The following is a 25281-nucleotide window of genomic DNA, read 5'->3' as shown; positions in this document are numbered from 1 at the left end:
TTAATCTCTTCTGCCCTATCTTTATAATTTTAAAAATAGAAGTCAACCCATAAGGGATTAATTAAACCTAGAAATGTGATGAATTATGATTTCCTGTGATGGTGGTTCTTTTTACCTTGAAGGTAACATATAATATACAAAGCATGCTGTTCCAGCTGTATAGAACCAGTGAATTTTTACACAAATGCTATACTGAAGAGGTCACACTTTGTCTAAACTACCTCAGAAACACCAGTCTTCCAACCCACCATTCCTTACATTTGCAATCAGCTCCATGACACTGTTCTTCAGATAGACCTTCTCCAATCGAGACATGCTGTTCCACCGAAACCTGGCCACCAAAATGCATGAAGTCAAAAGAACCACGTTAGAAGTCTTCATGAGAGACTACCTTTGATTCCTGTGTTAGTTTACGCTGGCCATGTCATTAAGAAATTATACTTTCGATTTTGTATCCTTCAAAGAACAGAAACAACCAAATGTTTTTGGTCCACATTTAACGCAAATACTAACAACAGAAAAATTCTTGAGGAGACTTCTATTCATAGGCAGTAGACCATTAATTGGCATCCATAACACAGCATCTGTGCACAAATCAACTTTTCTTGATTTTACTGACAGAACAAAAGCAAATACACATCTGAGATAACTGCTTTTCAGAAAATACAATCTTGATACTAAGTACTGGCTTACAAAGTAATAATGCAATTCCAGAAAAGCTGTGGCTAAGTCTTAAAAGCTGATCCTTCTGACAGTTACTGGGGGTAAGGGACTCAAGTCCGGAAGGGTTTATGGTTACTCTCATATAACCCTGCTTGGGGTTTACCATTCAGGGAAGGCACACTCTCAAACTTAAAGGAAAAAAATTGAAAGGCACAATGCCTAATCAAGAGATCTGTGTACCTATATATTGTATTATTCTAAAGAGACTCTGAGGTCTGCTGATATTAGTAGGAGCTCAGCAAATGCTGGCTGAATGACTATTGGCTAATATTTGTAGAATGCTCACTATGTACTCTGCACTTTACACAGATGAAGGAACTGTAGGGAAAGGTTAAGTCCTGAATAAGAGCTCTCGTGAGGCTGTGATCATCTCTGGGGGATCATTCGCTTCTTCTTGGGGAATGCTCTTTTCTACTCACCTAAAGAGTAGCTCTATGAGTTACGTAAGAAATAAAGATTTGATCTCTCATTGACTTCAGTGTTAATGTCCAAAAGCTCCTTACTTGACAACGTGTTCCAGGATCTGAAGGCCAAAGTGTCTGACAATGGCAACTTGTGTTTTCTCAGCCAACCTCAAGCCACAGGGGACACAGATAGGGCACTTTTCCTTGAACTCCTCACAAAACTGAAAGAAGAAAAGTTAGTGTTTCCCTTAGGAGTCAACAAAGAGAGGGTCTAAAAAAACTTCATTTTAAGACTCCAACCTGAGCTATATTTTTAAGTTGCAACATCTACATCAATATTATGTGAGTAAAGAACAGATCAACATTCCTTTCACTTTGATAGCTCCCGATTTCCTAATGCTGTAGGCCAACTAATGTAAAAAAAAAAAAAAGAGCTAAATGAGCAAAAAATTGTTAGATACACACCCCTAAATTACATAGGGGTGAAATGACAGTTTCTAGGATTTGCTTTATAAACCTTTTGTGAAGGGAAAGGATAAAGCAAATGTGGCAAAATCTTTATGACTGCTGAGTTTAGGTGACAGGTACAAGGTCATTGTAGTATTCTATTTTTGTGTGTTTTTAACATTTTATAATAAATACCAAACTAACAGATCCAACTGTTTCTGATTCCAAATTCTGTGCCATACTTTTATATGTTGTAATTTCCTCAAAGTGATGCTCACCCTACTTTACGAAGTTTCATCACTTAAAATATGCACAGCACAGGTGTTTTTTCCTAATGGTCATTTTTCACAGCCCACACACATAGTTTGATGCGGGAGTAAGCTCATATTGCATTAGCATTCCCAAACTGCAACACAAGAGTCAGTTCCAGGAGAAGCGCCTCACACTTAAGAAAACTACTTTCAGGAAACCAAAGTGCCCTTGATAAAATGCAAAGTACGTGGTTTAAGCTCATCTTTGCGCAAAACATTCTAAGAATATTGCACACTAAAAAACTTGGGGGGAGAGTGCGTGAGAATTGGCCCAGATATACCCAAGACACAGAAGAAACTTAATGAGAAGTAAAGGATATAAGTAAAGGGGTACTAAGGAGGCCGGTGCTCGGTTAGGACGTCAGGAGAGTGGATCTACAAGGCAACGCCTGGTGCAGGAGAGATCACAAAGAATGTAACTGGTGCTGGGGACGCGAAGGGCACGTGCGCCAAGGGGAGGCAAGAGGATGTGAGGCTTGGAAGATTAAAATGGGTGAAGCCAGCTGTAGACGGGGTCGTGGTGCCGACAAGAGTGAACAGAAGTGGGGAAAAGGGAGGAAAGTGGTGGGACATTGAGAAGTGGTGGTGGGAGAAGCAGCAGCTAGGGACCGAAGCGTCCCGGGAAAAGGGCAGACGCGGCTAGCAGAGAAGGCGGGGAGAGGAAGGCTCCCCCGGGCTGGGATGGGAGGTCCAGGGACCGCGTGGGAGGGAGACGACCAGGGTTGCGGGCGGCGCCGGGACGGCTGGGGCTCGGGAAGGTCTCGGGGGAGGCCTGGGGCGCCAGACTAGCTACCTTGAGGGCTTCCAGCCGGTAGCGCTGAGTAGAACTGGGGTCCATCATGACCGTCACCGCTTTCACCAGCTGCTCGCACAATGCGTTCACTTGATCCATCGCCATGGCTAAAGCCAGGCGCCGTGAGTACGTACCGCGGCCGTCCCGGGAGAACGTACAGCTCCCACGGTTGGACCCCACGCTGGTACAGGGCCGAGGCCGGCTAGGGGCGGGGGCGCGGAGCGGGAGGAGGAGCGTGAACTGTAGAAGCTCCGGCCGGGAAGGGGCCGGCGCTGCGCACGCGTCCGACCCGCCACTGCGCACGCGCACGCGGAAGTGGCGGTTCCCTTGACGGTTGCTCCTGGGTGGGCGGAGCGAGAGACGGAAGGACGCGGGTGCGCAGGCGCATCAATCGCTCGTCGCAGCGCGCGCGCTGTTAGATCTGTTAGGCGGGCTGGTGCTGAGCGGTCGGGCACAGTTGAACTCATCGGGCAGTGACGGCGGCTACCCGAACAAGGGTGCGACCCTTGCTCCGTTTCTCTGTCCTTACGGGGAATAAATCTCTCTTGAAACAGATGTTCAAGATCCCTGCGTCTTCCTGCAGTGGATACTGAGCCCGGCACCTGCGGATTCCTCGGTTGGCAGTTTTGCCAGGTGTTTGTCACATTGGTAAGAGAATTTAGAACCATTCGATATCACTATTTTCAGTCATTTCTTGTTCCCTGGGCTGTTGGTTTTATGATATAGCAGTGGCTGGTGACAATAGTGGGCCGAAATTACACTCACAGAGAGATAAGGCCCTGGTATTGTCTTCTAAGAGGATTTTGCTTGTGGAAAAAATATTTTTTCTTTAGCTCTTAAACCTCCCTCTTCCCATGTACTTTGCTTGGATGTGTAATCACCTGATCGGCCACAAACTTGTTTTGTACAGATTGGGCTAAATGGAGATACTTAATGAAGAATAATTGGAATTATCGAAGGCTTGTGAGTTTTGATCATTTGAAGTGCTGTATTCAATTAGTGTGATCTTTATTCCGGAGGAAGGTTTTGGCAGAGTGTGTTTCATTTTCCATTTTAGAAAAGCTCTTGGTTTCTCTGGCAAAATACATAAACCGAAAACTTGAACAGCTTCGTTATCTATTAAGTCTGCATATTGGTTTTTGTGTTTGTGTTCACAGTAAGATGTTTGCTGAACTTAAATCCACCAGCTCTGCTGCTGTTTGTATCAAATATGGCACTTAACTGGTGGTTTTTTCTTTGCTGGTTTGTGTGTGTGTGTGTGTGTGTGAAAATGCACTTACTATTTTTATTCTGGCATTATGTGTACCAGTATACCCCAAGGCCACTTAAAGGTGAAGCGATTTGTGATGTGGTTTTTAACTTACACGTGTTTAAAGTATCACATTCTGCCTTTTTAAAAAAAGTTGAGTGGAATTTATAAGGAATTAAGGCTTTGACTACTGTTATTTTTTAAATTTATTTTCTTTCCACTAATCTTCCAGCTTTGTGATTGCATGCCACTTTTCTCAGGGTGAATGTTAAATTTTGACACTTTTTTTTACAATACAGTTGAGTGCTTACTCAACTGTACAACCTGTGTTTCTCACATTTAAATCATGCATCACTGGTGTTTCCAAAAATATCTTATTTACTTTAAGTTTATTGGTTCCCAATGTCTGTTGCGTATTAGAACACCCAGGAGAGTTTTTAAAACTCACAGTGCCCAAGTCTTACCTGTTTTGTACAGTCTCAGCCTATTGATAGTAATGCTTTCTGTTTATTAGAAATGCCAGGGGGCACTCACCTGGGCTCCAGTGACAGACAGCCCCCCTTTCCAAACCAGTGTTAGGACTGGACCAGCCTTGTGATTCTTATTATGGCTGCAAGATGCCCTTTAGCAACAACTGTCAAGAAATGTTGTAGAAAAAAAATTTTATTACTTACAAGCCTTGGAATGTAGGGGGCACACTGTGTCGTCTCAGGTAGAGCAAGTGAGTGAGCAAGGGCCTGGGGTTCTGCTGTTATTGGAGTGGAGGACTTCGTGGGTTTATTATTGACAAATGTAAAATATAAGAGTAGGAACTTAAGGTGTAGGAAGAGAGAAAAAGGAGAAATAACAAGCAGCCCAAATGACTGAAATCATTGAAATCAACCAAGATCTCTAAAACAAAGGAGTCTCACTGCAGAGAGGTAGCCTGTTTCTTTTCTCTAGTCATGTGGCTAGCAGTATGTTCATTCCATAGATAGCCTCTTTGAAGTGAATGCCAGGACAATCAAAGCTTAAATCAAGCACCTGCATTACAAAAACAAACAACTTTCTGTGGTTTATACTACAGTCCACTCTGTGATGCCAAGGCTTCAGAATCAATGGTGAGGATATTGCTAAGTCAAGGGTAGGGAACATTGTAACCCAGAAAGTACACGTCTTAACAGGATTATAGTGGCAAATTCTGTAGTAACTATGCAGGTGATAGATTGAAATCTAGTCTGTAGCCATTGTTCCAAGCTTGGAAGGATCCAGCCATGAAACTAAATCAGTGCTCTTGGGGGCTGGCCCTGGAAATCTGTTCAAGGGTTTGAGTAATATTGTAAAATATTTTAACATCTTGGGCCACTTGTATAAGTAGGTTTGAACCTGTCCTGAGTTGGTGGGTTGTTCTGTATCTCATGGAACCAATCTCAGCCCTGAAAATAGTTCAGTTCAGTTAAAATGTTGTGTCTCATTTCAAGAGGCAGTAATGCAGGTGGGTTCCCCACCATTGGCCTGTTAAAAAACAAAACTCAACAAATTTTTTTTATTTTGGTATCATTAATCTACAATTACATGAAGAACATTATGTTTACTAGGCTCCCCCCTTCACCAAGTCCCCCCCCCACATACCCCTTCACAGTCGCTGTCCATCTGCGTAGTAAGATGCTGTAAAATCACTACTTGTCTTCTCTGTGTTGCACAGCCCTCCCCATACCTCCCACGCACTATACATGCTAATCGTAATGCCCTCTTTCTTTTTCCCTGCCCTTATCCCTCCCTTCCCTCCCATCCTCCCCAGTCCCTTTCCCTTTGGTAACTATTAGTCCATTCTTGAGTTCTGTGATTCTGCTGCTGTTTTGTTCCATCAGTTTTCCTTTGTTCTTATACTCCACATATGAGTGAAATCATTTGGTATTTGTCTTTCTCTGCCTGGCTTATTTCACTGAGCATAATACCCTCTAGCTCCATCCATGTTGTTGCGAATGGTAGGATCTGTTTTTTTCTTATGGCTGCGTAATATTCCATTGTGCATATGTACCACATCTTCTTTATCCATTCATCTACTGATGGACATTTAGGTTGCTTCCATATCTTGGCTATTGTAAATAGTGCTGTGATAAACATAGGGGTGCATCTGTCTTTTTCAAACTGGAGTGCTGCATTCTTAGGGTAAATTCATAGGAGTGGAATTCCTGGGTCAAATGGTATTTCTATTTTGAGCATTCTGAGGAACCTCCATACTGCTTTCCACAATGGTTGAACTAGTTTACATTCCCACCAGCAGTGTAGGAGGGTTCCCCTTTCTCCACAACCTCGCCAACATTTGTTGTTGTTTGTCTTTTTGATGATGACGATCCTTACTGGTGTGAGGTGATATCTCATTGTGGTTTTAATTTGCATTTCTCTGATGATTAGCGATGTGGAGCATCTTTTCATGTGCCTGTTGGCCGTCTGGATTTCTTCTTTAGAGAACTGTCTATTCAGTTCCTCTGCCCATTTTTTAATTGGATTATTTGCTTTTTGTTTGCTGAGGTGTGTGAGCTCTTTATTCAACTGAATAAATTTAAAGATTTACTGGCTTTATTCAATAATTCATGGATTGGGCAGCATCCCATCTAACAGTAGAAAGGAGCTTCAAAAGACTTTTATGTAGGCAGAAGGGGATGGGGCAAGGAGGAAGTTAACTAGCAAGGAGTGGATTGTTTCAAGCAAAATTACATTCCTTTGGGGGTCTATCAGGTGGATTACCTCACTGGTACTGATGAGGAAATTCCAGAAAATGACTGATTAAGATTATACTCTGGGGAGAGCTGAAACTGCAACTAATTGTTAGGTGTTAAGTCTTGGTTTAGTGATAGAGACTTAGAACAAGGGACTTTGTTTCGGGCCTACTCTCAGTTTTTAACAGGCCTATATGGTGTTTCCAGTATTTAATAAGAGGCATTTCTATGGAAACAAAGGAAATAAAAACAAAAGTTAATGATTGAAGCAGATTATAATTCCACTTTCTGAGTTCTGAAGTCAGCCAGTTAAGATTTCTAGATGTCAGGCTAAAAGCATTTTCAGATGGAGTCAGGGTAGACAGTGGCAATCTGATAGATTTTCCTGGTTTGCAGTTTGAATGTCTCTGATAAATGCGCCACATAACAGCATGCCCTCTGACTGTCTATACATAAGCTGTTGTGGTGATTTCTCAAGTTTATATCAAGTTTGTATTAGCTTGTATGACTTCAGAAAAAGGGGCAGTCTTAGTTCTCAGTGGTTCCAAGTCAAAGGATGGAAGAAAAATTGGAAATTTAGCGAGTTGTAGCCAACTATTGGAGGGAACCAGAAGAATTCAGGATCCAGTACAGTTTATGTGTAGAAAACAAAACCTCAAAGACAATGAACAGCATTAAAATCTGATATCCACAAAGGTGTATTACTGAAAATAATGTTTTCTGTTTACAGTCATACCCATTTCTATCATAGATAATCAAAAAAAAGTTGATTTGTTTGTAAAATAAGTCTAGCTTAATTAAAATTGGCCTGGTTATTTACATAAGTACATTAAGAATGGTGATTGACCATATAGACTCCTTTAAGTCTGCTTTGCTGTAACTTTTGATAAGTAATCTCCAATTGAACTTTTAAAATCCTCTCCTAACAATGAGCTAGCAGAAAGAGAAATCAAAAAAACAATTACATTCATAATTGCATCAAAAAGAATAAAATACCTAGGAATAAACCTAACCAAGGAACTACAAGACACTCAAGAGAGAAATTAAAGAAGATACCAATAAATGGAAATACATCCTGTGCTCATGGATAAGAATTAATATTGTCAAAATGGCATTCCTGCCTAAAGCAATCTACAGATTCAATGCAATTCCTATCAAAATACCAACAGCATTCTTCAATGAACTAGAGCAAATAGTTCTAAAATTCATATGGAACCACAAACGACCCCAAATATCCAAAGCAGTCCTGAGAAGGAAGAATAAAACTGGGGAGATTATGCTCCCCTACTTCAAGCTCTACTACAAAGCCACAGTAATCAAGACAATTGGTACTGGCACAGGAACAGACCCATAGATCAATAGAACAGAATAGAGAGCCCAGATATAAGCCCAAGCATATATGGCCAATTAATATATGATAAAAGAGCCGTGGATATACAATGAGGAAATGACAGCCTCTTCAACAACTGCTGTTGGCAAAACTGGACAGCTACATGTAAGAGAATGAAACGAGATTACTGTCTAACTCCATACACAAAAGTAAACTTGAAATGGATCAAAGACCTGAATGTAAGTCATGAAACTGTAGAATCTTAGAAGAAAAGGCAAACGTCTCTTGAATATAAACATGAGCAACTTTTTCCTGAATGCAGCTCCTCGGGCAAGGGAAACAAAAGCAAAAATAAACAAATGGGACTACATCAAGCTAAAAAGCTTCTGTACAGCAAAGGACATCATCAGTAGAACAAAAAGGCATCCTACAGTATGGGAGAATATATTTGTAAATGATGTATCTGACAAGGGGTTAACATCCAAAATATATAAAGAACTCACATGCCTCAACACCCAAAAAGCAAATAGCCCTATTAAAAAATGGGTGGAGGATATGAACAGACAGTTCTCCAAAGAAGAAATTCAGATAGCCACAGGCACATGAAAAGATGCTCCACATTGCTAGTTATCAGGGAAATGTAAAGTAAAACCACAATGAGGTATCACCTCACACCAGTTGGGATGGCCACCATCGAAAAGATTAGGAACAGCAAATGCTGTTGAGGATGTGGAGAAAGGGGAATCCTCCTACACTACTGGTGGGAATGTAAGTTAGTTCAACCATTGTGGAAAGCAGTATGGAGGTTTCTCAAAAAACTAAAAATAGAAATACCATTTGACTCAGAAATATCACTCCTAGGAATTTACTCAAAGGAAACAAGATCTCAGATTCAAAAAGATATATGCACCCCTATGTTTATTGCAGCACTATTTACAATAGCCAAAATATGGAAGCAACCTAAGTGTCCATCAGTAGATGAATGGATAAAGATGTGGTACATATACACAATGGAGTACTATTCAGCCATAAGAAGAAAAAAATCCTACCATTGCAGCAGCATGGATGGATCTAGAGGGTATTATGCTCAGTGAAATAAGCCACACGGAGAAAGACAAGTACCAAATGGTTTTCCTCATTTGTGGAGTATTACAATGAAGCAAAACTGAAGGAACAAAACAGCAAGAGACTCCCAGACTCCAAGAAGCGAGTAGTGGTTACCAAAGGGGAAGAGGGTGGGGAGGGAGGGAGAAGGGGATTGAGGGGTATTATGATTAGTACACATGGTATGTGGGGTCAAGAGGAAGACAGTGTAGCACAGAGAAGACAAGTAGTGACTCTGGCATCTTACTACACTGATGGACAGTGACTTCAATGGGGTATGGGGGAGTACTTGATAATATGGGTGGATGTAGTAACCACAAAGTTTTTCATGTGAAACCTTCATAGGTGTGTATATGAGTGATACCTTAATTTAAAAAAAATCCTTTCAAGACTCAGAAGCCAACCCAAATACTTGTCATCAGACTTTGCCTGCAGTACCTATAGATTTGTTGAATTCCTCTCTTGTTCAAGTCTCCCCCACTCTCTCCCCAAATATCCTGAGGTTCCTGGGCTTCTAGGAAATGAACTTCCTTACTCACCTAATAAGGCTGCTGGGAAGCCTGTACACAATGTACCAGGCCAGTTTTTCCAAGGCATCTTATTGGCTCCATGAAGTCCCCTTGTTTCCTTAAAGTTGTCTGGTCATATCTGAATGTATGTGTGTTTCTTTCAAATAATAAGTTCCAGTCAAAGCCTTGGTAATATAACCAATGTTTCCAACTGTGTCCTGTTGCAAGAACAGATTCTTACTGAACTTATGTAGATAACTATATTGCCATGAAAATAAGAATACTCACTGAGTTTTCTAATTCTGGAGGGTCAGGTAGGAGAAAAAGTAATTGTTTTGTTCACAAAGGTATACTTTAACAAATTTCTGTATGTCATAGATAACTTGAGAAGTTTCTTTAAATCTAGAAAAAATGAAACATTAAAGAAACAATGTTTCAAACAAGTCATAAAAATCATAGTCATCCTCATAGTTCATTAATTCTTACTGATTTTGATCTTGTGTTAGCAATTTTATGATGCCATCAGTTTCTTTATTAGTATCCTGTGACTTCATACCCAATTTAGTGGTGTGATCTGAAAGTTATCAGAAACCTGTTGTCATTATAATGAGTTGTAAGAAATATATACTGGGTCATTCTGCTAGCTTGTGTCCTGCTTGTCAGTTGGAGAGAGGAGCTATGCTTGGGGAGCCAGAACTCCTCCTGAGCCACTGAACCAGGCCCCAAGCTCCACAAGGATAGAAGCTCCATTATTTGGGACCTTGCCCTCTGTCTCTCTTCATCTGACTGTTAACTTATATCCTTGTGGTATCCTTTATTAAACTGGTAAACTGTAAGAGTTTTCCTGAGTTCTGTGAGCGGCTCTAGGAAATTAATCAAACCTAAGGGGGAGGTCATTGAAACCTCCAATCTGTAGCCGGTAGGACAGAAGCACAGGGAACTGCCTAGGGCTTGTGACTGGGATCTGTAGTCAGGTGGAGGGCAGTCTTGTAGAATGGAGCCCTTAACCTAGGGAATCTGGTGCTGTCTCTGGGCATATCATCATAATTGAATTAAGTTCTCAAACACCCTGCTGGTGTTCAAGAATTGCTTGGTGTTAGTATATGTGGGGAAACCCCTTCCCACATACACACATTGGAATTGGGTCAGGGAACCCAAACGGAGTTATTCTACTATTACTGCTGTGAATGATATTGTTACTGTTACACATATATGTAGGAAAAAAAGACACCATTGCATTTGGTGTCAGGGGAGTGAAATTTACACCTGTATTGTAGAGCACTTGTCAGAGTCCTTTCCATGAATCTCTTCGAAGATGAAACACATTTGCAAAAGCATTAGCGTAAAATAATAACTTTAAATTATAGAAAACTTAAAATGGCCTTGGTTAAAGATATGAGTTAATTATAATGCCATTGACAAGGAAATTTGGTTATTTCTGATACATAACATTTTAAGATGAAAACTGGAATTATGACTGATAATAATACATATAAGAATTTTAGAATTTCATATAATTTCTGGAATGCTTATATTAATAACATCTTCACAAGAATATCCATAAAGAAGGTTTAGCATTATTTCTTTCATTAAAGTATCGTTGATAATACAATCTTATGTTGGTTTCAAATGTAGGACGCAGTGGTTCAGCAGTTATCCATATTAAATCCTCACCCCATCTGGTGTGGTTACTATCTATCAAAGTAGAAAGTTGTTACAGAATCATAGACTATATTCTCCATCCAGTACTATCATCCTGTGACCAAATTATATTGTGATTGTGAATTATTATATCCCTTTATCCCTCTCCCCACCAACCCACTCCAGTGCCTCCCCATTGGTAACCACTAATCACTACTCAGTGTCTGTGAGTTTACTGCTGTTTTGTTCCTTCTGTTGGCTTTGTTTTTATATTCCACAATTAAGTGAAATCATATGGTATTTGTCTTTGAGATGTTTCAGCTGCTCTATGGAAAACTCCGAAGTTAGTTCGTGGTCAGAAAGACTTCATTTGGCATTTGAGTTTGGGGGGAAGTTATTAAAAATATCAAAAGGTTTTAAAATACTTGATAAATAGAATCACAGATCACTGCAAACTAATACATAATTACCATTTAACCAAAGTGACAAAGACTTAGCAGGCAAATACCAAAAGTTACAAAGTTGTAAAAAAAATAAGACAAGTTTTCTTAGGTAATCAAAGACCTGATAAAGACAACAGGAACCACAGGAAATTATTTTGATAAAGCTTAGAATCATGTTTCCTAGACAGATTACTTAACAGGTAAAATATATTCTTATCAGGAACAGTTTTCTGTAATCCAAGAAAATGTCCTTGTTGCAGATGAAAGAAAATTTTCATTTACGTAAGTACACTATTGATATTAAAGCTTATTTTTTAAAAGCCCTTATAATACCAATTGAACTTTAGCCAGCTTGATTACACAAGTAAAAATCTCTTTTTCTCTCTCTACTCATGACCTTGCTGTCTGGCCTCAGGTGTGCTGTATAATTTTCTGAGCCTGTAAATAATAAACTTTCTGATGGTTATTGCTGACAGGTGTCTTGCAGTCACAGTAAGAACCACACTTGTCTGTCCAGTCACAACAGTGGCTGGCTTGGAAAGGGGAGATGTTTGTGGGAAGCTCTTTGGGGCCTAGCTGAGTTCCCCAGGCATTTCTAGCTAATAGAAAGCATTACTATCAATAGGCTGAGATCAGTACAAAACATACTTGTGCCAATTAAATTAGAGTGTCTGGTGGTAGAAGCCAGATAACAATATTATTTAAATGTTCCTAGGTGATTCCAATTTGCAGCAAAGTTTGGGAGCCAGTGCTTTAGTTTACATTTTTTCTTCCAGATTTCTAACAGTGTTAAATAATAACATTAATCTGAATCCACTGACAAGTGTTTGTTTTATTCTTCCAATCTGCTATCATTGATACCTTTAAGTATGTCTGTCCACAAATGGTATGTAGTATTCTTTTCTTTTGTCTTCAAAAATTTACACAAATGGGCAGAAAGTTACCATTAGAACACTACAAGGTTGTTACAGGCAACATCTAGTGATGGGTGCTTAGTGGTTGAAAGTTGGAGGAGAAACAGGATATTTGCATGCATAATCTCAGTATCTCCCCTAAGATATAAGTTACAAAAGAAAAAATAGTGACTTTATGGTGAGAAACCTGGCAAACACTATCACAAATATGATCACAACTAAACCATCACCAGTAAGATGTTGGCATCATGTACGTCAGTTCTATAATATTCTTGCCAAAATTCATAGCATCAGTCTAATCAAGAGAAAATGTCATACAAACCTAAATTGAGAAACATTCTCAAAGTAACTGATTAGTTCTTTTGAGAAGTATCAAGGTTATGAAAAACAAGGGAAGACTGAGGAAGTGTCACAAATTGGAGAAGACTGAAGAGACAAGACGACTAAGATTAGATCCTAGTTGGATCCTGGAACAGGAAAAGGACATTAATGGAATAGCCAGTGAAATTAAAGTATGTAGTTGAATATTACACCAATGTTCGTATTATCTGCTTCTCTTTTCCCTGAGCTTATACTTGAGATTTGTCTATCATCTAGATTAACTGTTGGTTTTAGCCCTCTATTCATGTGCACTGTGATTTTAATTTGCATTACCATATGACTAATGATGTTGAGCCAATCTTCATGAGCCTTTTGACTATTTGTATATCTTCTTTTGTAAAGTGTTCAATTCTTTGGGGGGATGGGTATTTCTAAACTTCTAATACTTATTACCTTCCTAAAATTGTACCAGTTTGTTATTCTGCTGCCAGCAATATATGAAAATGCCCATTTCCTTCTTGTAAGTTTTCATCATGCTCCCATGCTAATGGAACTCAACAATGGAAGACTGGAAATACAGTTTTCTTTGGTGCTTTGGATTAGGTATCCTTTCTGACTGTCCATAAAATATCATTTTACAGGAAAATGGCTAATGGACAGGACCGGGTAGTTGCTCTTGTGGATATGGACTGTTTTTTTGTTCAAGTGGAACAGCGACAAAATCCCCATTTGAGGAATAAACCTTGTGCAGTTGTACAGTACAAATCATGGAAGGGTGGTGGGTAAGTATCACAGTTATTCTTATTACTGCTAACTATTCTTTTAACCTGTAAGAATACATAGCACTATGCCAGGCCACATTTTTGAGATTTCTGAACTTTGTTTGAGATCAAATAGTGGCATCTGTGACCAGAAAGTTTGTACTGTTATGTTTATACTCTATTCACGTTAAATTTTAATTATTCTTGCTTGTGATCATGTAATATTTTTCTGTTCCCCTTTTTTTCTAACCTTAGAATAATTGCAGTGAGTTATGAAGCTCGTGCATTTGGGGTCACTAGAAGTATGTGGGCAGATGATGCTAAGAAGTTATGCCCAGATCTTCTACTGGTACAAGTTCGTGAGACCCGTGGGAAAGCTAACCTCACCAAGTAAGAAGAAAAGATTGTTTAAGGGGAATGGAAGATTTGGAAATAATATTCCATGAGGCTAGGAACTGTTGCTTTAAATTTGTTTTGTGTGAATAACATCTTAAAAAATTCCCTTTCTCAGCCAATGTTTTTGTGTGAAATGGAAACAGGATTTGATACTATGTTTTGGGAACAGTTCAAAGTCATTATAATATATAACAATTGCTGTCCTTTACGTGCTTTCAGTTCCTTATTTAAAAGATTGGTTATTAGAAAACGTAATGCCAATTATCATATTCTCAGGCCAAAAGTCTGATGTGTTTGAAGTAATTAAACTGACTGAAAGTTAAGAGTTTTTCCAGAGAAGTATCAGTCAAACTGACATTCCAGTGCAATATTTAGAAATATTTGCCAGAATTGAAGAATCTCAAAGGAGATTACTTTCTATGTTTTTGATCTGAGCTGCCCGCCCTCCCCCTCCCCCACATTTTAGAAGGTTAGTCTTGGAATGAGAAACATGTATATATAGGCATAGCCAAGTTAGAGATAGGTACAAACCTCAGCCATTATAATAAAAAACTAGCTGGTATGTTCTGAGTGTATGTCATATTCCAGGCACTGTGTTAAGCTCTCCATAGGCAATATTTTGCAAGTCTAATATTGTTATAAGATAGGTTCTGGTATTACTGTCCCCCTACCCCCACCCCAGGGAGGAAGCAAGTTTAGAGAGGTTAAATATTTTTAACTTAATACAGCTCAGGAAGTAGAAGACTGAGGATTTGATTCCAGTATCTACATTTTCATGGCACACTGTGCTGTGTGGTGTGATGTGGAGTGTAGGAATTGTGCTTTGACTGGGGACTTGAGATATTATTGAATTCATCTGTGAACTAGAAGTATAAGGGAGGAGTGTTATAGCCAACCTCCCATTGGAGTTATTGCCAGAAAAGAAGACAGATTTGACTCAAGATTAATACCTCACCTCCCAAGTACAATTAATTCAGTGAATGGACATATACTACTTCGCATTCTATGGAATTTTATGCTGGTAAAGACAATGTAACTTCCTAGAAATACAGTTGACTTCAGAGTGTGATTTTGAAAAGCCACACACCACCAACTTTAAACTGCATCATTTATTTTACTGTTAAAATCTTCATCAAGTAGTTACAAAGGGGAAGGGTGGGGGAGGGGGGTGGGAAGGGAGGGAGAAGGGGATTGAGGGGTATTATGATTAGTACACATGATGTGGCGGGGTCATGGAGAAGACAGTGTAGCACAGAGAAGGCAAGTAATGACTGTGGCATCTTACTACGCTGATGGACAGTGAGTTCAGTGGGGTATGGGAGGGGACTTGATAATATGGGTGAATGTAGTAATCACATTGTTTTTCATGTGAAACCTTCGTAAGAGTGTATATCAATGATACCTTAAAAAAATCTTCATCATATAATGAACAAAGGCAGTTTTAGAAAATTTAGGAGTAAGTTTATAGACCAGAGATTTAATATTTTGGATTTAATATTGCTGATTTAAATATCTTAATAACTGACCTGAGATACCAGGTTATAAAAATAAGAATATGATTTGCCGAAACATATACATGAAGTTTATCCAATACCTTGGAGTAATTTGCTCAACAGCCTGTGAAGGAACACTGACTATTGCAGCACAGTGTCCTTTCCTTGCTACCTGTGTATGCAAGTGTGTCATGATCTCGTGCTCTCTCACATGCTTGTACTGTCTTTTTGTTCTTTGAAGTCTGACAGTGTTCTCCCAAGCCCAAATAATGTTAAAGGGAAAAAAGCTAGCTCTTTCCCCTAATTCCCTCATTTGAGAATGTTTTAGGACAATAATTATAGTAATTTTTATAGTGTCTTAGTGAAGAGGTGCAAATATTTCCATTTTTAGGATAAATAAAATAGCTTCAACAGAAACAAAGAAGTTACTTTAAATTCCATAGCAAGTCCAAAGCAAAGAAAATATCCACATATTATCATATTATATATTATCACATATTACATTAAAATATCACATATTATCACCTGAATGAAACACTTGCAATATATCCAGAAGACCTTCTTATGGCTTGAATAGAAGGTTTGTGGTGAGATTGGTATCCCCCAGGGAGGCTATCTGCCTTCCCAGACTCATTGCCACATTCTAGGCCCTTACTTCAACTTGATAATTTGAATGTTAATATACCCGAAATGATTGGACTTAGTTAGTTGTATGTGGGGTGAGGGGTGAGGACCAGTTCACATGTTAATCAAACTCACCATTGACTGAAGTGTAAAACGCATGTCACTTGGTTAATTTATAATGAGAAATATCAGCCTGAAGAAGACCAGATACTTGTGTTCACTGATCAGTGCACTGTTTCCTTAAGTTACCTCTTAGTTTGAAGACAAAAGTAGGAGTAGAATACTGTGTGGTGGGTGTAGGAAAATAACAAAAGGAATAGGTGATCATAGTAAAATGTTTTCTAATTAAACAAGTTTGAAGCATTTCTTTCTATTAGAGAGAGCCTTGAAACATAGACATGTTATGGTCTGGATGTCTTTTACCTTGTCGTGCTAGAATCACACTAAAAATGTTGCTTCTGTGGTTCATTTTCATTGCGTCTGTTACTGACCTTCTGCCTGCTCACTGACCTCTTCATTTGGGTTGCTAACTAGTCTCCATCAAGCCATTTCTCTCTTTAAGGAGACCTTACATTGACTATGTATGTCGTTCCATTTTGAGAGCCAGGGCATGGGCTAACAATCTCAGTGTTCCTTCCATTTATTACCTACACATATTATCTGTATACTTTTTAGGTACCGGGAGGCCAGTGTGGAAGTGATGGGTATAATGTCTCGTTTTGCTGTGATTGAACGTGCCAGCATTGATGAGGCTTATGTAGACCTGACTGGTGCTGTACAAGAGAGACTACAAGAGCTGCAAGGTCAGCCTATCTCAGCAGACCTGTTGCCAAGAACCTACATTGAAGGGTTGCCCCACAGCCTTAAAGCAGCAGAAGGGACTATTCAGAAAGGTACTTCCATAGCTTCATATTGCTTCTGCTTCCTGCCTTTGGAACTGCTTTGCTTCATCATCCTGATCCTTCTTGGATTGATTGAAAGGAAACTTAACTACAACCTGAATGAATCACAAGGACTTACATGGAAGGATATACAAATTCTCTTACCTTCCCCGGCATATGGATGTTGGGAAGTTGTGAAATCTGTCTGAAATTGTTTCTCTTTAGATATAACTAGGGCAGTTCAGAGTTATAAATAGGCCGAACACTTCCATCATTTGTAGTTTAGTTTATATTATTGTTACCTGGTTTCTTCATCATAAAAAGGGTGAGATTTTTTAAGGGAGACTTCAAGTGAAAGGAGTTGAGTCACTCAAAATGTCTATAGTCACTTCACAGCACAGTGTGAGCAGTGGACTGCAAGGCCTCTTTCTTTTTATTTTACTTATTTTACTTTTCCCTTTCATAGTGATTCTCTCCCCCCACTCTCTCTCTACAACCCCCCCACACTCTGGCACCCACCATGTGTTTCGTATATCTTCTTTAATCAATGTATATGTCTTTATAAATTATATACTGTTGCTTTGTGTATGCTCTTTAAACCTTGTACTTTTTAATTACAAGATAATAATGTGTTATTATAGGTCTTATTCTTTTTCTTAGTTTTCTTTCAATGGTAATTTCATAGATCTATCCAGGAAGCTGTATTTATGTGTAATTGATTGTTTTTACTTGTAGCATAATCCATAGTATGGATCTACCATTCTCCTAGTGACAAACTCATTTGTTGTTTATAACTTCCTACTGTTTATATGATGAATGTCCTCATTCTTCCTCTTTTGGACCTATGCAAGGGTTTCTCTGGGAAATATTTTCAGGAGTAGACTGCTAGGTCATAGGATATACACATAAACTTAGTTCCACTAAATACTGCCAAATTGCTTTGCTGAATGACTGTAAGATACCCTACCCTTGGCAGTACACAAGAATTCCTGTTTCTCCTGTGTTCTTACCAGCAATTGATATTATCCAATGTTTAAAAATATTTGCCATGTGATGGATATAATGTGGTTATTTTGTGTTTTTGGTTTGTCTTAATTTACATTTCTCTATTTACTATTTGAAGTTGAGCATGTCTTCATATACATGCACTTGTTAACCAGTTGAGTTTTTACTTTTGTGAATTGCATATTTATAATCTTTACCCAGTTTTCCATTGGATTTCCTGCCCCATTTTTTTTTAGAGTTTTTGTATTATCCTAGTTATTAGTTCCTGTTTCTGACATTGCAGCTATCTTCTCCCAAGTATGTCATCCATTAACTTTGTTTATGCTGTGCATTGTTGGAGAAATTATTTTATTCCATCAGTTTTTCACATTATGGTTATGTATTTTGAATCCCCTTTTAGACATCCATTTTATTAGAAGTTCATGAAGACATTTTTCTACTTTTTCTTTTGTTTGCCTTATAGTTTAGGTTTTTCTACCTTATGGAGTTCATCTTTTAATTTTATTTAAGGTAAGGAGTCACCTTAATTATTATCCTTAGAGTGAGCCAATCTTTCCCAACAATTACTTATTAAAAATTCATTCTTTCTCAAAACAAAGCTGGGGGTGGGGGTGGGGGGCATCGTGCTCCCTGACATCAAGCTCTACTACAAAGCCACAGTAATGAAAAAATTTGGCACTGGCACAAGAAGAGACCCATATATCAATGGAACAGAATAGAGAGCTCAGGTATAAACGCATGCATATATGGTCAATTAATGTATGGTAAAGTAACTATGAGTATATAATGGGGAAAAGATAGCCTCTTCAGCTGGTGTTGGGGCAACTGGACTACATGTAAGAAAATGAAACTGGGTTATTGTCTAGCTCCATATGCAAAAATAAACAAGAAATGGATCAAAGACCTGAATGTAAGTTATGAAACCACAAAACTCTTAGAAGAAAACAGGAAAAAATCTCTTGAATATAAACATGAGCAACTTTTTCCTGGACACATCTCCTCAAGCAAGGGAAACAAAATAAAAAATGAACAAGTGGGACTACATCCAACTAAAAAGCTTCTTCACAGGAAAGGACAGCATCAGCAGAAAAAAAGGCACCCTACAGTATGGGAGAATATATTCATAAATGACTTATCTGATAAGGGGTTAACATCCAAAATGCATAAAGAACTCATACGCCTCAGCACCAAAAAACAAATAACCTGATTGAAAAATAGGCAGAGGAGTAATATATTAGGCGAGGATTAAAGATAGCAGTGTGAGAGGTGAGACAGAGGCCTCCTCCTAAAACCACATATAATACAAAAATATGATTAATAAAACTAATCCTGAAAGAGCAACAGGAAAGAAGGCTGCACCAGACTGCGTACACCTGGAGAAAAGAGCAGACCTCACAGAACAGGCTAATATACCAAAGCCGTGATCTGGCAGGACCCAGGCCCTTCCCCCACCCCAGCTCACTGGCAGGAGGAAGAGAAATGGAGAGGGGAGGGAGTGGACGCCTGGGACTGCTGAACAGCTAGCCCTGGAGTTCTGCTCTGGGAGCACAAAGCTACATTGCATGGTGCTCTGGTGATTAGTGGGGTTGAAAAGGTAAGACAGGTGGAATACCTGGAGAGACTGAAATTCCAGCCACTTGTGGAGAATGGATCCATATCCTGCTGCTCTGGGACAAAAGAAAGGTGGGCAATCTGAGAGACTTCCTAACAGTGAGAGGGCTGCTGAAGGGGGAAGGATTGCACAGAGCTTACTGCTCAGAAGAAAGGATAGGTAGGCAAAATTATCTGAGTGGACTCTGCCCAGCAGGTCGGGAACATTCAGGAGCTTTGGGTGCTCCATCCCCCTGACTGGATACGCAGCTCCAAGGCCCCCCCATTGTGAAACACAGCCTGCTGTGCCTTTCTCCCTGCCAACCTGCCCCTGCCTCACAAACTGGCAGCCCCTGACCTGGCATCAGGCCAGCCAGAGGGAAGCCCCACCTACAGCAACTACAATTGCAAAGCATAGAGGCTTACACCTGTGGGTTCAGCCCACTGGTTCTGGTGGTGGAGACAGGCATAGGATCCAGAAGCAGGAAACAGCTCTTTCCTCCCCCCAGGCACCAACACCACTCCCCTGTGACCCCCGACATCGCTCCAGGGGCTGAGCAGCTCCAGAGAGCAGAGCTTCTGGGAACTAGAGGGCGCCACATACAAATATGAAATGTCAAAGGAAACTGGCTCAAACCAAAATACTACAAACACCAGAAAAAGAGTCAAATGAAATCAATCTCATCAATCTCCCTGAAAGAGATTTCAAAATTAACATCAGAAATGTGCTTATGGAGGTACAGAAAAATATTCAAGAACTCAGGAACGAATTCTGGTCGGAGATCCAATCACTAAGGAATATAATGGAGGATTTTAAAAGCAGATTAGATACGGTGGAGGTGATGATAAATAAAATAGAAATTAGAGAATAGAAATACAAAGAAGCTGAGGCACAGAAAGAAAAAAGGATCTCTGAGAATAAAAGAATATTGAGAGAACTGTGTGACCAATCCAAATGGAACACTATTCGTATTATACAGATACCAGATGAAGAAGAGAGAGAAAAAGGGATATAAATTGTCTTTGAAGAGGTAATTGCTGAAACCTTCCCCAATCTGGGGAAGGAGACAGTCTATCAGCCAATGGAGGTGCACAGATCTCCAAACACAAGGGACCCAAGGAAGGCAACATGAAGACATACAATAATTAAAATGGCAAAGATCAAGGATAAGGACAAACTATAAAAAGCAACCAGAGAGAGAAAAGAGATCACATACAAAGGAAAGCCCATCAGGCTATCATCAGACTTCTCAGCAGAAACCATACAGGCCAGAAGGGAGTGGCATGATATATTTAATGCAATGAAGCAGAAGGGTGTCAAAACAAGAATACTGTATACGGCAAGATTATCATTTAAATTTGAAGGAGGGATTAAACAATTTCCAGATAAGCAAAAGCTGAGAGAATTTACCTCACACATGGTTTGTGTGAGGTAACTGCTATAGAAGGGACTGCTATAGAAGGAAATGTTCCTAAGGCTAAACAGCTGTCACCAGGGGTAATAAAACCACAGTAAAGAAAGTAGAACAATCAATTACTAAGCAAAGGCAAAATTAAATTAACTACACTCAAAGTCAGTCAAGGGATAGACAAAGAGTACAGAATATGATACCTAATATATAAAGAATGGAGGAGGAAGAAAAAGGAGGAGAAAAAAAAGAATTTTTAGATTGTATTTTGTAATAGCATACTGAGTGAGATAAGTTAGACTCTTAGATACTAAGGAAGTTAACCTTGAATCTTTGGTAACCATGAATCCAAAGCCCTGCAATGGCAATAAGTACACAACTATCAATAATCACCCTAAGTGTCAATGGTCTGAGTGCACCAATCAAAAGACATAGAGTGACTGAATGGATAAAAAAAACAAGACGCATCTATATGCTGCCTAGAAGAGACTCACTTCAAACCCAGAGACATATGCAGACTAAAAGTGAAGGGATGGGAAAGATATTTCATACAACTAATAGGGAGAAAAAGGTAGGAGTTGCAGTACTTGTATCAGACAAAATAGACTTCAAAAAGTCACAAGAGACAAAGGACATTATATAATGATAAAGGGGTTAATCCAACAAGAAGATATAACCATTATAAATATCTGTGCATCCAGCACAGGAGCACCTACATAAGTGAAACAAATACTAACAGAATTAAAGGGGGAAATAGAATGCAACGAATTCATTTTAGGAGACTTCAACACTCCACTCACTCCATAGGACAGATCAAACAGACAAAGTAAGTAAGGAGACAGAGGCACTGAACAACACACTAGAACAGATGGACCTAACAGACGTCTACAGAACTCTACAACCAAAAGCAACAGAAAACACATTCTTCTCAAGTGCACATGGAACATTTTCAAGAATAGATCATATACTAGGGCACAAAAAGAGCCTTGGTAAATTATAAAAGATTGAAATTATACCAACCAGCTTCTCAGACCACCCAGGTATGAAACTAGAAATAAATTACACGAAGAAAATGAAAAATCCCACAGACACATCAAAGCTTCACAACATTCTCCTAAATAACCAATGGATCAAAGTCCAAATAAAAACAAAGATCAAGCAATATATGGAGACAAATGACGATAATAATTCAACACTGCAAAATCTGGAATGCAGTGAAGACTGTGCTAAGAGGTAAGGATATTGAAATACAGGCCTACCTTAGGAAAGAAGAACAATCCAATATGAACAGTCTAAACTCAAAATTAACGAAACTAGAAAAGGAAGAACAAATGAGGCCCAAAGTCAGTAGAAGGAGGGAGATAATAAAGATTAGAGCAGAAATAAATAAAATTGAGAAGACTAAAACAATAAAAAGAATAAATGGAAGCAAAAGCTGGTTCTTCGAGAAAATAACCAAAATAGATAAACCCCTAGCAAGACTTATCAAGAAAAAAGAGAGTCTACACACATAAACAGAATCAGAAATGAGAAAGGAAAAATCACTATGGACACCACAGAAATACAAAGAATTATGAGAGAATACTATGAAAAATTATATGCCAACAAACTGGATAACCTCGAAGAAATGGACTACTTTCTAGAAAAATACAACCTTCCAAGGCTTGACCCAGAAAGGAACAGAAAATCTGAACACACCGATTGCCAGCAATGAAATTGAATTGGTAATCAAATACTACCTAAGAGGAAAACCCTTGGACCAATGGCTTCACTGCTGAATTTTATCAAACATTTAGTGAAGACCCAATACCCACCCTCCTTAAAGTTTTCCAAAAACTAGAAGAGGAGGGAATACTTACAAACCCATTCTATGAGGCCAGCATCACTCTAATACCAAAACCAGGCAAAGACACCACAAAAAGAAAATTACAGACCAATATTCCTGATGAACATAGATGCAAAAATACTCGACAAAATATTAGCAAACCGAATTCAAAAATATATCAAAAAGATCATCCACCATGATCAAGTGGGATTTGTTCCAGGGATGCAAGGATGGTACAATATTAGAAAATCCATCAACATAATCCACCACATCAGCAAAAAGGACAAAAACCACATGATCATCTCCAGAGATGCCAAAAAAGCATTCGACAAAATTCAACATCCATTCATGATCAAAACTGTCAACAAAATGGGTATAGAGGGTGAGTACCTCAACATAATAAAGGCCATATACAACAAACCCACAGACAACAACATACTTAACAGCAAGAAGCTGAAAGCCTTTTCTTTAAGATTGGGAACAAGACAAGGATGCCCACTCTCTCCACTTTTATTCACCATAGTTCTGGATGTCCTAGCTATGGGAATCAGACAACACAAAGAAATGAAGGGCATCCAGACTGGTAAGGAAGAAGTTAAACTCTCACTGTGTGCAGATGACATGATACTGTACATAAAAAACCCTAAAGACTCCATTCCAAAAGTACTAGATCTAATATCTGAATTCAGCAAAGTTGCAGGATACAAAATTAATACACAGAAGTCTGTTGCATTCCTATACACTAATGATGAACTAGCAGAAAGAAAAATCAGGAAAACAATTCCATTCACAATTGTATCATAAAGAATAAAATACCTAGGAATAATCCTAACCAAGGAAGTGAAAGACCTATACTCTGAAAACTACAAGACACTCATGAGAGAAATTAAAGAAGATACCAATAAATGGAAACACATCCTGTGCTCATGGATAGGAAGAATTAATATTGTTAAAATGGCCACCCTGCCTATAGTAATCTGCAGATTCAATGCAATCCCTATCAAAATACCAACAGCATTCTTCAATGAACTAGAGCAAATAGTTCTAAAATTCATATGGAACCACAAAAGACCCAGAATAGCCAGAGCAATCCTGAAAGGGAAGAATAAAAAGCTGGGGAGATTACAGTCCCCAACTTCAAGCTCTACTACAAAGTCACAGTAATCAAGACAATTTGGTACTGGCACAAGAACAGAACCATTGATCAATGGAACAGAATAGAGAGCCCAGATATAAGCCCAACCATATATGGTCAATTAATATACAATAAGGGAGCTATGGACATACAATGGGGAAATGACAGCTTCTTCAACAACTGGTGTTGGCAAACCTGGACAGCTACACGCAAGAGAATGAAACGGGATTATTGTTTAACCCCATACACAAAAGTAAACTCAAAATGGATCAAAGATCTAAATATAAGTCATGAAACCATAAAACTCTTAGAAGATAACATAGGCAAAAATCTGAATATAATATAAACATGAACAACTTTCCACATGCATCTCTTCGAGCAAGGGAAACAAAAGCAAGAATGAACACATGGGACTACATCAAACTAAAAAATAAGAAGGGTCTGTACGGCAAAGGACGCCATCAACAGAACAAAAAGGCATCCTACAGTATGGGAGAATATATTTGTAAATGATATATCTGACAAGGGGTTAACATCCAAAATATATAAATAACTCACATGCCTCAATGCCCAAAAAGCAAATAACCTGGTTAAAAAAATGGGCGGAGGGAAGGAACGAAATGGCAGCAGACTCAGAGAGTCCAAGAATGAACCAGTGATTACCAAAGGGGAGGGTGGGTGGGGAGGGAGGAGAAGGGGACTGAGGGGTGTTATGTTTAGTACACATGGTGTCGGGGATCACGGGGAGAACTGTGTATCACAGAGAAGGGACATAGTAGATCTCTGGCAACTTGCTGCACTGATGGACAGTGACTGCATTGGGGTATGGGTGGGGACTTGATAATGTGGGTGAATGTAGTAACCACATTGTTTTTTCATGTGAAACCATCGTAAGAGTGTATATCAATCATACCTTAATAAAAAAATTTTTTTAAATGGCAGAGGATATGAAGAGACAATTCTCCAAAGAAATTCAGATGGCCAACAGAGACATGAAAAGATGCTCCACATCACTAATCATCAGGGAAATGCTAATTAAAACCACAATGAGATATCACCTCACACTGGTTAGGATGGCCAGTATCCCAAAGATAATAAATAACAAATGCTGGTGAGGATGCAGAGAAATGGGAACTCTCCTACAGTGTTGGTGGGAAAAATTGGTGCAATCATTGTGGAAAGCAATATGGATGTTCCTGAAAAAACTAAAAATAGAAATACCATTTGACCCCATAATTCCACTCCTAGTAATTTACCTGAAGAAGAGAAGA

The 25281-nt window shown here is 39.0% G+C and overlaps 2 protein-coding genes across 4 annotated transcripts in view; one reads left to right on the top strand and one right to left on the bottom strand.

Moving 5' to 3' along the window:
* XPO5 (exportin 5) overlaps positions 1-2966 on the bottom strand; it is a 44078-nt gene extending 41112 nt beyond the window's left edge. For both annotated transcript variants that reach the window (XM_036927351.2, XM_057494162.1), the window contains exons 1-3: positions 2679-2966; positions 1227-1348; positions 259-331 (exon numbers count right to left, since the gene is read on the bottom strand). In XM_036927351.2, coding sequence (XP_036783246.2) covers positions 259-331; positions 1227-1348; positions 2679-2783 — 300 coding nt within the window. In that variant the 5' untranslated portion in view covers positions 2784-2966. The remainder of the gene's footprint in view (positions 1-258; positions 332-1226; positions 1349-2678) is intronic.
* Positions 2967-3074: 108 nt separating this feature from the next.
* Positions 3075-25281, top strand: part of POLH (DNA polymerase eta) — a 49943-nt gene continuing 27736 nt past the window's right edge. Inside the window, exons 1-4 of one of the 2 annotated variants that reach the window (XM_036927433.2) lie at positions 3076-3326; positions 13533-13673; positions 13908-14042; positions 16841-17058. In XM_036927433.2, coding sequence (XP_036783328.2) covers positions 13537-13673; positions 13908-14042; positions 16841-17058 — 490 coding nt within the window. In that variant the 5' untranslated portion in view covers positions 3076-3326; positions 13533-13536. Of the gene's footprint in view, positions 3327-13532; positions 13674-13907; positions 14043-16840; positions 17059-25281 lie in introns of both variants that reach the window. The other variant, XM_036927434.2, reaches the window with a different exon arrangement.

This window comes from Manis pentadactyla, chromosome 16 (genome assembly GCF_030020395.1).
Source record: "Manis pentadactyla isolate mManPen7 chromosome 16, mManPen7.hap1, whole genome shotgun sequence".
NCBI classification, from domain to species: domain Eukaryota; kingdom Metazoa; phylum Chordata; class Mammalia; order Pholidota; family Manidae; genus Manis; species Manis pentadactyla.
Note: the sequence above shows the minus strand (reverse complement) of the source record. Positions and strands in the feature narration are given on the sequence as shown.